At 37.7% G+C, this 13,449-nt stretch overlaps 1 protein-coding gene across 3 annotated transcripts; it reads right to left on the reverse strand.

Annotated features, from left to right (window-relative positions):
* Positions 1-1,064: 1,064 nt before the first annotated feature.
* LOC149394956 (Calmodulin-binding protein) lies at positions 1,065-6,273 on the reverse strand. 3 transcript variants are annotated; one of them, XM_089614889.1, is made up of 10 exons: positions 6,090-6,273; positions 5,579-5,718; positions 4,939-5,014; positions 4,464-4,522; positions 3,855-4,348; positions 3,605-3,765; positions 3,298-3,501; positions 2,856-3,087; positions 1,576-2,157; positions 1,065-1,468 (listed from the first exon to the last, which is right to left on the reverse strand). In XM_089614889.1, the coding sequence occupies exons 2-9, from the start codon at positions 5,680-5,682 to the stop codon at positions 1,592-1,594; spliced, it is 1,896 nt and encodes a 631-aa protein (XP_089471015.1). In that variant the 5' UTR covers positions 5,683-5,718; positions 6,090-6,273; the 3' UTR covers positions 1,065-1,468; positions 1,576-1,591. The 3 variants fall into 3 exon arrangements, with proteins under 3 accessions (XP_089471015.1, XP_089471013.1, XP_089471014.1); XM_089614887.1 differs by having other exon boundaries at positions 1,065-1,489; XM_089614888.1 differs by lacking the exon at positions 6,090-6,273 and adding an exon at positions 5,865-5,887 and having other exon boundaries at positions 1,065-1,489.
* Positions 6,274-13,449: the final 7,176 nt, after the last annotated feature.

Consider the following 13,449-nt stretch of genomic DNA (forward strand, 5'->3'; position numbering starts at 1 on the left):
GACATATAAGTCTACGGTTACTAGTAAAAGTATCCAAAAACATAATTGCTATTAATTTTAATCCAAAATATCAAAGTTGCTAAGGCGTACAAAGGCCAATAGGCTTCACCACACTTAACAACGTTTGTGTGCCTCAGAAATAGGTTAAAGTGGCAACATTTCTCCTCATGAATCCCTTGTTCAACTTCGTCGCAAAGATAGCACTATAATGGACGAGTATAAGCATGCATTCGAAACTTTGGAAGACAATCTGTAGAATGGTTAGTTTTTAAGGGGCATATTCTTTATGATAGACCAATATCATTACTTGAACAAATGAAAAAAATTGTTTTGAGATTTTAACGTTGGAAAATGGCCGAGAACAAGAGCTTAGTGAAGAGCTAGGAATCGCGGAAGCACGATGAATAAGTTTACGAGATCTATGACAAGAACGGAATACAGGACTACCAGCTCGAGACATGACAATATGATAAATACCACATGGATCTGAGTTTTTTTTAAATAAAACAAAAATGTGACGAGATCTATGACAAGAAGAACGGAATACAGGACTACCAGCTCGAGACACGACAATATGATAAATACCACTTGGATCTGAGTTTTTTTTTAAATAAAACAAAAATGTGACAACTACCACAGAAGTGATGGAAATTTAAGACATTTGACGAAGATAAGAAAAGCGGGTTGTGTACTTGTGGCCATCAAGAAGTAGGAGAGAGGTGCTGCGCAAAAATAGGAGTTCCAAAATATCTGAACGATTGCTTTATGCAATGTCCGTAATTTTTGTCAAGAACGCTAAAATCTTGAAAAATCCACAAAATTTTCAATGTTAGGCATGGGAGAATACTAATTTGTCAACATTTTCAAGCTTCCAAATCCCCATTAATAGGTTTCAAAAGTGGCATAAGAACTTAAAAATCACTTGTAACTTGTTCCAAGAGTGGCATAAGAGAGGTAAACAATTGAATGAAGTCCAGACTAACCTGGAATGAAATAGCAGTTGACCTGTTACCTTAAATCGCAATCAAGAAAATAACGAAGAAAATAGGAAGATAAAAGGCCAATTACTTCAATATAATAACACAATTCATTTAGTTAATAGAAAAGTAGCGTAGATAGTACATATACTGGAGTGCATCATCGTCAAAAAAGAATTAAAATAAAATCAATATCAGGGCCAGTAAGATATGATTCGTAAATATTAACCAATAAACACATTTTTATGTCAAATGACCCCTAACTGTTTGTTATTACACACCGATTAAAAATTTAAAAAAGAGTAGGAAGCAGAAACTTGAGAGTGCAAAAGATGGAGAGGAAAAAAAAAAGATTAACAGAAAGGCTTACTGTACAGGGCAACTGTACAAGAAGAAGAGATTCGCAGCTTTTAAGAGGATTTTAATCAAGCATCCGTGAGTTTGGACCAACAAAGTCAACCAGTCCCGACATTTCACGGCTGTGGCAACCTCTGATGAAGAGAAATGTTAGGCTACAAACAGAGGTAAATAGAAAAAAACTTAGTCCCCAAACAACTGAGTTTTGAGAGAATAGATTAATGTTGATCTAAAGAAAAACCTTGGTAGCTTTATCTCTACGGGCTGGATTCTTCCTCGTCGTCCAATTCAACAATCTGGGCCCGCCTCTCCGCGGCTTTCTTCCTGATGAAGAAACCCCACCTCATCGCAGCCTTGATTTTCAGCCAACCGACCACGGCTTTTCCGTTCCGACGATCCTCCTCGAAGCCCGGCATCGGCGTGTTTATGAATGAGTATGGGAAACTGTCATCGGGGACGTTATTATGGCCTCCCATGCTGAAGATGCGGAGCAAGTGTTGCATATCCTCGTTCTCGAGCATCTCGTTGCTCTTCATACGGATCTCCTCCTCCGAGAAAAAGTCCTCGACTACCCTTTCTCGGTTTTGTGACCAATCGTCGAACGGGTTGAGATTAGGTTGCTGAAATCCTGACGTCGATGATTGTGGAGGACCGAGGGCCAGACCGACGGAGCTGTTTTCGTTTCGTGGGTTTTGAACTTCGTGAGAAGTTCCAACCAATTGCTCATGCTGTAAAAATGACGTGCCATCGTACGGAGTATGAATATTTGGGTTTACCATCGTTGGCTGGTTTAAATATCTGGTCGATGCGTCTTCGTTGTATCCTGGAGAAGATTAAAAAGATAAAACAGAGACTGGTGTCATAGCTGCAACTATTTTCTGATTAAATACAAGGCTGGTGGTACTCTTGCAATGCAAGAAAATGGCAAGCAAGCAAAAAAAAAGGATGTAAAAGTCCTAACAGTAAAATCGCTGTTTCTTTTTTTTTCAAAGAGCATTAAAATCCTAGTTCTATGATAGATACCCTTCTGTAAAAATACCCTTCAGATTTCATTCACGTTTGCTACAAATAAAAGGTGGCACACACAGGAGGAAAAAAAAAAAAACCCTTCAGGAAGTTTCAACAACAATATCACCTAATCGAATATTACATCGTGATATCATCAATTTTTTTTTTTTTTTTTTTTTGCAATAGCTTCTGCATGCAAATGACCAAGATTGAGAACCGATTGAATAATAAAGCTCTTGTTGTTATGCTGATAGGAGTTCCTGGTGTTTCATCGTTTTCATTCAGGCCTCTAATAAAAATCTATAAAGCAAAGTTGTCTCTTAAAGTATAAGATGGGGTTATGAGAATCTGTTGTATTCTACACAATTTCAAACAGCAGGTAGGTATTATTTCTTCTAATGTTTGTCCCTCCTAGATTAGTCCTTTTTTTTTTAAGAATTGGGTGGGAGAGAGAGAGAATAATAAGCATAACCTAAAATAAAGTGACTATTTTCTTTGGAAAACTATGATTACCTGTAGCCGGAAGGCTAGTATTATTCACCGGAGACTGCTCAAGAGCAGGTAGTTGGGGTAGTGGCAGTTGATTATCTGATACATTAGTGTAACTACTAGGGTCTATCTGAAGATCATCTCTGGAGGTGATTGACCTCTTGTTTAGCTTGAAGCTTAAGAGTGACTTTCCGTCATACTCAACAACTTGGTCCCAGTTGTCATATGCCCTCTTCACTAAAGTATCTACATAAAGCTGCAAGTGCAAGAACATCCAAGAGAATTAATACTACTCTCTTGATAAGCACTTATAAAAGCAGAGGTACAATACAAAATGCTAGGTTTAAAATAAATGTCAAAACTTCTCCAGAACTTATGGAGTTTTCAAAGTAAACAAAGACTGGTCTTTTTAACATTTAAAAGACAGGTAGAAGGAAAACCAGATATATATATGGATCAGTCTTACCTTCTGGTCTTCAGAAAGTGAGTCGGCAGAATAATACTGCTCCCCGGAAATAAGACCACTCAGCTCAAAGATGTTATTAAACACGACTCCAACATTTCTTCTATCCTCAGGATAATAAACATAAAGCTTTCCACTAAGGACACAGGTCTTTGCATGTTCTAGAAGAGCCTCCCACATCTTATTTGACATGCCACTACCCAGGATCTGTAAACAGAATGAAATAAATAAATAAATAAATATATTTGTAAAAACAGCTCTGCAACGCCAGATGTAGACAAAGTTATAACATCATAATTTCAACACTCACAGTCCGTAATTTAGGGCCATCTCGCACGACAAACCGTAGAAAGTCTTCAACGGTCTTTATCCCTGCCTTAGTCAGCCTTTTGTGGAATGATCCATCCTTTCCAATCTTCTCCAATCTCCACACCTCGTCATTCAGGGCTGGTGGGTAGTGTTTCTTGTACACTTCCAAGACGAGATAAAAGAACAATAAAATAAGAAATGGAAAATTTAGAAATGATACAAGGACGTAAAAGAGAGAAAGTAATGCGTACATTCTCCTCTGTGATCTTTAACAGTAAAAGCTTCTGTTTTTGCTTCACGTATGCGTATACCCTCACAAAAACCTGAGGAGAGCTTTAGTCCTAGTCTGAACTTTCTACTTCTTATCCAGCTTGAGTTATCAGTAAATGTAAAATCTCCCAGCGTTCCTACGCCTTCCTTGAGTGTCACATGGAGTTCACCATTCAGTAGAGGTCTTCTTCCGTCCCTTTCTTTCACAACATGACCTTCGAATTCTTCTTGTGTCCAACCTTCTTCATCTTCATTGTTAAAATCACCTTCAAGCACAACAATGTCTAGCTTGGCCGAGGCTTCAGGTCCGGAGGTAACTAGATGCCCGGTGCTTCCATCAATCAAAATGATATGAATAGCAGCCCCTTGCTCGCCCTCTACTTTGCCTCCCGTGAAGAGCGGAAGAGACAACCTGGACTTGAAATGCAACTGCAAGTTTCGGCCATCTGGACCTTCAATTCGCTTAGGCGAAGCCCTGTAATGTTCAATGTTAGAAATATCGCTCAACTAGATGCTGTGTGAACAAAACCACTTATTGATCTTTATGAAACTACGAGCAGCCCTATTCAACACCTACGAAAGCCACAAACCTTCCAGTAAGCCTTGCAGGGCCCAGCTTCGCCAACGCACGTTCAACCTCCTCACTCACCTGGTAAACATTCACATGAAGAAGATAAAACTTAGTATACACTAGTATGATAGGCATACATATAGATAACTGCAAAATGCATAACTGGCATGGGTTTGCCCGAAATCCTACTTCAATCTAGAAAACTTGAGACTAAGAGAAGAAACATTTTTTAATGGCCAGAAGCAGTGAAATTATAGTAAAAAAGTGCAGGATATTTTTTTATTGATATCAAACAAATTAGAGAAGTTGAATAAAGTATCTTCTAGAGGACATAGCTTATAGATAGTATGATAAATGAAGACCATCATTAACGAATTCGAGGAGCAGAGAAGATCCAGGCGTTACATACACTTTAAGTCGGCACTCCCCCCAAGAAAATGAATATTAAAAATGACTAAATGGAAAGATAGTTTTCTAATAGCCACGGGCCTTACCACTCTACGAAGAATAGGTTCCAAAGATGAGCAGAGTTTCTGCAAACTGTCCACCTTCAGAGCTTCAACAATCACACTGCATCACACATACTTCATTAAATGGAGTCGTATACTTACGACATAAAGGAGTCCGGAAAAGAACATCTGATATAAAGGCAACGGTAATAGAGACTAGGAACAATACCCAAAACGAATTGGAAACACTTCACCACACAAACTTGACGATGAAAAAAAAATTGTCTGGAATTGAAAGAATTGAAAAATGTACTAATCGAGAAAGAAAGAAAAATAAAAATATAAACTCTTTTTCACAAACTCGCCTAAATATCAATCAGCCATAATTCAAATTCTGAAGAACAAAACGCGTTGTCATGGAGCCAAATCAAGGGAGTTTTGCTATGAAACAGTATGAAGTGGAAACTCCACAAGCATCTAAGCTTCATCTATGCAAACCACACATTTGAAATCACACTATTTTCTCTAATTCCACTCCAGACGCTCACTGAAAAAGCTAAACGAAGTTCAATAACCGTAAGTACCTTTCTCCAAGGATTCAAATGCTGAATAAATTGGCAAAAACATCAAACCAAGTTCAGCCAAACAGAAATTCATTGAACAATTCAAGAAAAGAGCCAATCACCTAGCAAGAGCAGGCCTCTTCCTCTCTGGCTGATCATCATCACCACCTTCTAAAGGCCTCTTTCCTCTCATGGAATTGGTCCTCTCCATCAACCTGGTCTGCATTTACAACGAATTCCTAAAAGAAACAACTCCCACAGCCTGCAAATACAACAAAAGGAAACTCCGAATTCAAGACCCGACCAAAACAGAGAAAACTAGAATCCTCAAAACCCTAACTCCCAAAAGTCACTCTCACGCACACACAAAAGCACTGCTTTTTAACGCAACAGATCTGTAAGAACTACCAAGATTCAATCCCAGCCCCAGACGTCCCCGAATTCCTCTAATTCAAGCACAACAACCAAAATCGGTCATTGTACACTTCAAATCCTCAAACTCAAAGCAAGAACGAGAGGTAACGACTCTCTCAAAGGTATAAAATCATTCAGAAACAAGCGCCGATATACTCAATTTTGATATCAGTGGACGAAAAATCGCGGGAAATCGAGAGAGAGAGAAAGCAAAAGAACCTGAAGAATCAGCTGTCCAGATTTGTTTGGAGAGAGAAACCGAGAAAAATCGGAATCATGTAAAAACTAAAAGTATGTAATGGAAGAAAAGTCAGTGTTCGGTCTTCAAGTAATCCAAGGTCCACTCCGGCAACTCTTAGCTTATAAAAATGAAATAATCGCATGCTTTGCGATCTATCGTGGAAGAGCTTGTTTGACGTTATTCCAAGAAGGACAATGGAGTCGTGGCGACTTGTTATTGGCTGATGGAAACCTGCCGTGATAACGGATGGTTATTGCCTGCCCTATCCACTTGATGTGGATCGAATTGTACCGGTCTGAGTTTTGACGGCCGCAAGAAAACCACGAGCTTCAATCCTGGCCGTTGGCTTAGCAGATTTTTTTTTGCATTTTGGACATACTTGCCACGTCACTTGTTGGCGTTTAATTACTCTACTATGAGCTCATTTGGATGATGTCATGACCAACTCTTTTTTTTTCTCTTTATCACGCACAATTGGCACATTTGGATTTTGGATATTAGAAAATAATTAGTTGGATGATTTGCTAAAAATTAATGGAGCAATGAAAATATAAAATAAGTACCATACTCAGAAAAAAAAAAAAATCGTGGGAAGATTGAATCCACGAATCAATTAAATTGGTGTGGATAAAAGTACTCACAACAACAACCCACTCGGTCTTTGCAAACTCGAATATAATTGAACATTATATCAAAATAAATTTTACTGAAGCCAACGTTTCATTTTTTATTATGAACTAGTGTCGCCATTTTTTCATATCAAATTTAACCTTATTAATTAGTTATTAAAATAAATTTTTTGAATTAAAAAATTCTTTTAATAGGAGAAGAAAAACATTTGTTTCCATATTTCAAAAGTTTAAACCACAAATATAAAATTTATGTTTGAAACGTGGCCACTCTATAAGATTTGATTTTTTAACTAATGTTTTTTAAAATCTCATGTTTATCTTTTCATCTATTCTTTTCTTTCTTCAAAACTCACATAAGCCAATTTTGAGTGTGCTTGGCTATACGATACCATTATAATATTTGTTTTTTTGTCGCAAGTCAATGAAAGTATGAAACACATAATCCCACATTAACGAATTTTCCTTGCCTTCTTTGCCCATCTTTTTTTATCTTGCCTTGACAATATCACTTGTGAATGAAAATTTCGACGTAAAAAAAAAAAAAAAAACTAAACTAAAAAACTAAAAAAACAAAAACAAAAGATAAATATCGGTGATAATAATCATTTAGAGGTTTTCCTCCAAATATGAGCATGTAATAATCAATAATAACCATAAATAATGTACTAATTTCTAAAAATGCTATGTTTTTGCGCAATTAATATTCGTTAATTATTGTTAATTCGCAGTTGTTGATCTTCTTCTTCAGTATATTTTATGGGTTAATGCACGCTTAATTATCATACGTTATTGATATTACATGACATATTCATCTTTTTAAGAATTTTTGAAGCGTTTTTATGGAAAATAATAACCTGGCTGATTTATTGCATTGTTTAATGGATGGTTATTATTAACATTTATTTTCGTATTTCAAGTAATAGTTTTGTCTAAATGGGCGGGAATATTTAAAAGGGTAATTTTGTCTTGTTCACTTGGTAATAATTGTTGTTGGCTAATTAACAAAAAGAATAAATGTTACTTTTGCCCTCTGAATTTTGGTGGTGCTGAGAATACAGTACTTGTACTATAAAAACTCAGTTTTTAGTCCTTAATATCATATGCTATAATAGAATTAGGCCTTCCGTGTATTATTTCGAGCAAATGTCAGTTAAGTTTACCATTATTCCAGAAGTTACGAATATACCCTTAGTTTATACCATTTCAAAATATAAATGAGATATTTTATTATATCAGTTATAAATTATATACATTTTATATATATATATAAAAAAATAAAAAATAAAAAAAAAAAAAAAGGAAAGCCCCAAATCTTGTTTGACAGACAAAATGATGAGCTAGGGTTCGAAAAAAAATACCCAAATCGTGTTTGTTTCTTCATCGAGTAAATCGAACATCATTTCGCCTCCATTCCCTGTTCGCCTTCATCTCCTCAAGTCACAAGAAACAGCGCAGTTCCATTGATGAACAGCAACACTCATATTGTAAATGTGGTATGAGCGAAATACGGACCGCATAGACAGGGGATAATCCAGGACGACGCTTCTTTGGATGTTCAAAATATAAGGTAAGTGAATTTGTGGTTGTTCAGGAATTTTTGGACTTGAATCTGGATTTTCATTATTTTAATCATGTAATTTGTGGATTTTCAGTAATTTCCAACTCTTTCTGTCTATGAATTCTATCAGAGTAAAGACGATAGAGGGTGCAATTTTTTTCAATGGATGGACCCGCCAATAATGTGTCCGAGGGCAAAGAAAATTATTTCAGGTTTACTGAAGAAAATCAACAACTATGAAAACGTTGGTGAAGAATGGGAATTTGAAGATTCGATGGATAATGGACAATATTCTGGACTAAATGTATCAACTGATGAATCAAGATTGAATCTCTCAACTGAAGATCTTATGGCCGTGATGCATAGTGAATCCAAGAAAATTAAGTTATTGCTCTATGTTGTTGTATTTTTTCTTTGTCTGCTTTTGTTCAAGTAATGCAGTAGTGGTTGACACTGAATGAAGATAATATATGTTGTGTTGTTATTAGAAGAAAATTGGTGTTTTTTTTTTTACATCTTGCGTTTTGGTTGACACTGAATGAAGATAGGGAAACAGAATGAGATAGGTAACACATTCAAAATACATAAAACATTCAAAATACATAGGAATCTGTTAGCATATTCAAAATAGTAAAACAGTATCAAAAGTACTTGGGTTACATATTCAAGTCATATTCTACTATTAGCTTTCTTAACTTAAAGACTCCCAAAATGACTTGGTTTACACATTCAAGTCGCATATACATCATTCGTAATCCAAAAAAGACTAACAACATAGCCATAGCAATAAACCTGGGCTTCTAATCTCGGAATAAACTGCTCGGCTCCATTTGCCCTCATCGCAAGCCGGGTGTGAGTATGGAACCGAGGGCTACGCTGTAAATACCATATATGAATAAATCAGATTCATGTATTCCATGATTTTAGGTTATAATTTCAATCTAATATCAATTACTATAAAAAAAATTACCCTAAGCATATCCTCTTGAGTTTGACCCTGTATTGGCTGTGAAGTTTGAGGTCCTTCACTTATGTGAGTTGACTACGTCGATTGTGTAGCTCCTCTATTTGTAGGTCTTGCTCGTTCATTTCTCTGTAAGAATAATATTATAAAAATTAGTAAAATAACCCTAAAAAATTAAAATTAGTCAACACAAATACCTCTTGTTCCTGCTCTCTTCTAAAGCATGTTGTTTTGTTGTGACCATGTTTACCACATCTTGAGCATTTTGTGGTTACATACTGCCGAGTCAACCTTGTGCCTGTATGAGGAACGACCTCGTCATATGTAACTCGTCTTAGCTTTTTGGGTCTGCCGGGCTTAGTTCTTTTCGGTGGCATCGACATAGGATTCAAACCTGTCCTCGGCCATTGTTTGATTGGGTTGATTGGTTGGATCATGTTTTCATAAATCTTAATTTGGCAATCCTTTTTATACCAGTCTGACACGTAATTCACTGGCTCTTCATGCTTCTGCCATATGCAACTAATGGCATGTGAACAAGGAATTCTTGGCATGGTTACTACGTTAGATATTGATGACATATAATTAAGTTAGACATAACCAATTGCACTAACTCATTACTTGATAAGTCCCAACGGCGACATGATGACATGTTCGGTGTGCCAAATTGACAGTGTACATGGCACCGTACATGTTAGTAACTTGAAACAGTTGACCACCGGCCCAGTAAGCTATATTCTGAGCACTGTGGACTTTGTTTTGCTCAAGAATGTTGTGAATGCGTGGTCCCAGTGCACCGGTCCATTTTTCACAGGCCTTGCGCTGTTTTGAGAAACGTTGCAACAGGTACAGTCGTATGCGCTCGAGCATTGATAAAATTGGCTTGTCTTGCCATTAGGATCGCCCGTGTGCCGTTGAAGCTCTTGCAGAGGTTGTTCAGCACGATCTCACATTTAGGAGCAGTCCTAAAATTACATCTCGCCCATTGTTGAGGGCCTTTGCTAATAAGCCAATCGTAGGCTTCTTGGCCTTCTCTTTTAATGTCATCCATCTCTGATTCAAACCTACCATTAGAATAAGCCATCACCGCCGCCATCATCTTGGTCTTCATAAATTGTCCCCTGAAAACCTGATGAAGAAAGCATATTACCCCGATATTGAGTGTATTATCAGAGTAAATATTGTACTAAGAGATAATCACAATTCAAATTTGCATATTTGAATTACCTTGATGAAATTGGTTTGAAAATCTCTAGCATAGTGCCTACGTTCTGCTTGAATGGACCCTTCCTCCCACATATCCGTCAATGCCTCTTGTAGACCTTTTTGTTTATCAGATATGAACGTCCAGTGATGGCCGTTGACAATACTTAGATCTTCCCTCAAGAACTTTAGAAAGCACGTCCATCAAGACTTGCACTCAGACTCAACGATTGCGTAGGCTATCGGAAAAATACTGTTATTCCCATCGATACCAATTGCAGTTAGTAGTTGACCGGTGTGATGACCTTTGATATGCCAACCATCAACACCAATCACAGGTCTACAATGTGTAAACCCAGATTTGCAGCCCTGAAAACAGACATACATCCTCTTGAAAACTGTTTGACCTTCAGAATCAGTTTCAGTTTCAAATTGAATGGTTGAACCTGGATTTGAGCGTTTCAGTTCAGCACCATAGCTCCAAAGAGCAGCATATTGTTCTTTATACGAACCCTCGATAGCCTTCTTAGCAATTTTTTTTACCCTAGAAGTCTTCCCCTTCGAACATTCAAGCACGAAGTCTTGTTGGACTCGATTCATGATATCTGCGGCCGTCAACGACTCACTGTCTTTGATCTGCTGCATATACTTCTTTGAAAGCCAGGTTGCAGTGGCGAACGGGTTAATGTTAACCCTAGCGCAAGTATGTTCAGGCATCAACGTTTAGATTATGAACGTACCGGTGTCACCAAAAACAGACGCGTAACACGTCCACTTGTAGTTAGGGTCCTTGCATTCTGCTCTTACACGGTCTGAATCGTTTTTCTTAAAGTATATATTTTTACCGACTTTGATTGAGTACTCTCTGATGGCCTGCTTGAATAGTTTTGAGCTTTTGAACAGCAGTCCCAACTTGAAGCTTGGATTCTGCATATCTGCCTCTTTAAACTCCGTGAACGATGGGAGTTTCTTCTTCAAATTTCTAGTCTCTGAACTTATTGGCTCCTGAGCTTTCAGGAATCTCCGATACTTCTTCTTCTGAGGAATCGGATTCCACGTCAATTTCTGCATCCATGTCCAAGCTTGTGTCTGTGTCGCTCAAAACAGCCTTCCCTTTACCACGCAACACTGAGAGACCAATATCAATGGTGTCTCCATCAACATGAATGTCATCGTCGCTTAACTCAAACCCAGATTCTTGTTGGACATCCTCTACCGCCTATTGATCAGATTCAACTTCATCCTACTGCACATTCTTTCCGACGTCTTGTTGTACATTTTCTCCCGCGTCTTGCTGCACATTCTCTCCCGCATCTTGCTGCACATTCTCTCCCGCGTTTTGCTGCACGTCGTCTTGTGTTTGTGTCGTCGTCTCTGCCATGAACTCATGTTGTTCCTGTTGAATAAGCTCTTCTGGATCGGGAGTGTCTTGTGTTTTCTCTTCTGGATCGGGAGCGTCTTGTGTTTGCTCTTCCATATTTGGAGGGTGATCGTCAACGTCAACTTCATCCTGAATAGTCGGTGGAGCCAGGACAATCTGACTGTCGTTTACACGTACAGGCACATCCACGGGGTGCTCACAAAAAATATCAACCTCCCACTTGGTCTTCAATGTGTCTCCAATAGCTTCCAACAAAGTCTCGTCGTTATCAACAACCATCAACTTCTTACTCCGTAGATCCCTCAAGTAATAAAATTCTGCACCAGGATATCCTAGACTCCGATTCAGTGTGTTATTCAGTACGACAATGGACATTCTGTCGATATCCACACATTCCAAATGAAGTACATGCCCACCGAGGTACTTCCAGCCACTGGACTCAAACTCCATTGCACCCCATAGTGCATATTGAGTACAAAGTTGTTTAGCAAAGCTTCTGCAAAATTAAATTTAAAACAAAATAAATACGACTACCTTTTATTGCCCAACAACCAACCAACAGGACCCACAACCCTTCAAGTTTATCGACAAATAAACAACACCAAAAAGGAAGCGACAAATAAAAATGATAAAAAAAAACCTATGTCTTTGTGTGGTCCCCAAAATAAACACCGAATATAAATATCAATCTTTAAAAGTTCACATACGGAAAACACCTTCGTCATGAGGTCTCTGCGCAGAAGCCTTCGTCGGAGATTTTCTCTTCACTGGCGATTTCCTTTTCGTTGGCGATTTTTTCTTCCATGGCGATTTTCTCTTCGCCGGAGATTTCGAGACACCCTTTGCCGGAATTTTCGATGTTGAACCAGAAGTTTTGTTCTTCATCCGCAAAGAAGAACGCGTCGAAGCAACATTCTCAGGCGATGTCGCCATTTTCAATTTCGAATTTAGGTTTTTAGATCGATAGTTTGATTTCAAACCAGTTTTTTTCCTTTTCTTTTACTTCTTAATTTATTTCTTTTATTTCATTTTTTTTATTAACGGAATTACCCATAACACCCTTCTCTCAAATAGCACGTCAGACTCATGTCCTATTTTAACTACCAACTTCACAGATTATTAGACGGAATGACATAAATGAAATTATTTCACACATTAAGGGGAAAACATCGAGTTTTAACAGTTTGGGGGAGGGGGGGGGGGAATTTCAGCACCACCAAAATTCAGGGGGCAAAAGTAACATTTATTCTAACAAAAATTATCCAAAACAATGACTACTTTGCAATTCTAAATATCAAAATGGCCAATTTGCTACATTGCCCAATATAATTCCAAAAAAATGTCACAGTAAAAATATTCAAAATAAATTTCCGTAAAGACGACACTGGGGTAGGAAATTCAACAAACAAGCAAAATCTTCTAAAATTAGGAAGTAAACTTCCTGAAATGTTATGCTCAAAGCTCATGTTTTCCATCTATTCTAGCCTCGTTTTAATTATATATAAGATAAAAACAAAAACCCTTGAAGTTGATGGTTACTAAGAACTTGGTTTACTAAACTCGTCAAGTCTTGAGTAAAGCTTGACGAGCACTTGGCGGC

The sequence above is a fragment of the Urtica dioica genome, chromosome 5 (assembly GCF_054948205.1).
Source record: "Urtica dioica subsp. dioica isolate 48M chromosome 5, U.dioica_male_clone48M_v1_H2, whole genome shotgun sequence".
Classification (NCBI taxonomy): Eukaryota; Viridiplantae; Streptophyta; class Magnoliopsida; order Rosales; family Urticaceae; genus Urtica; species Urtica dioica.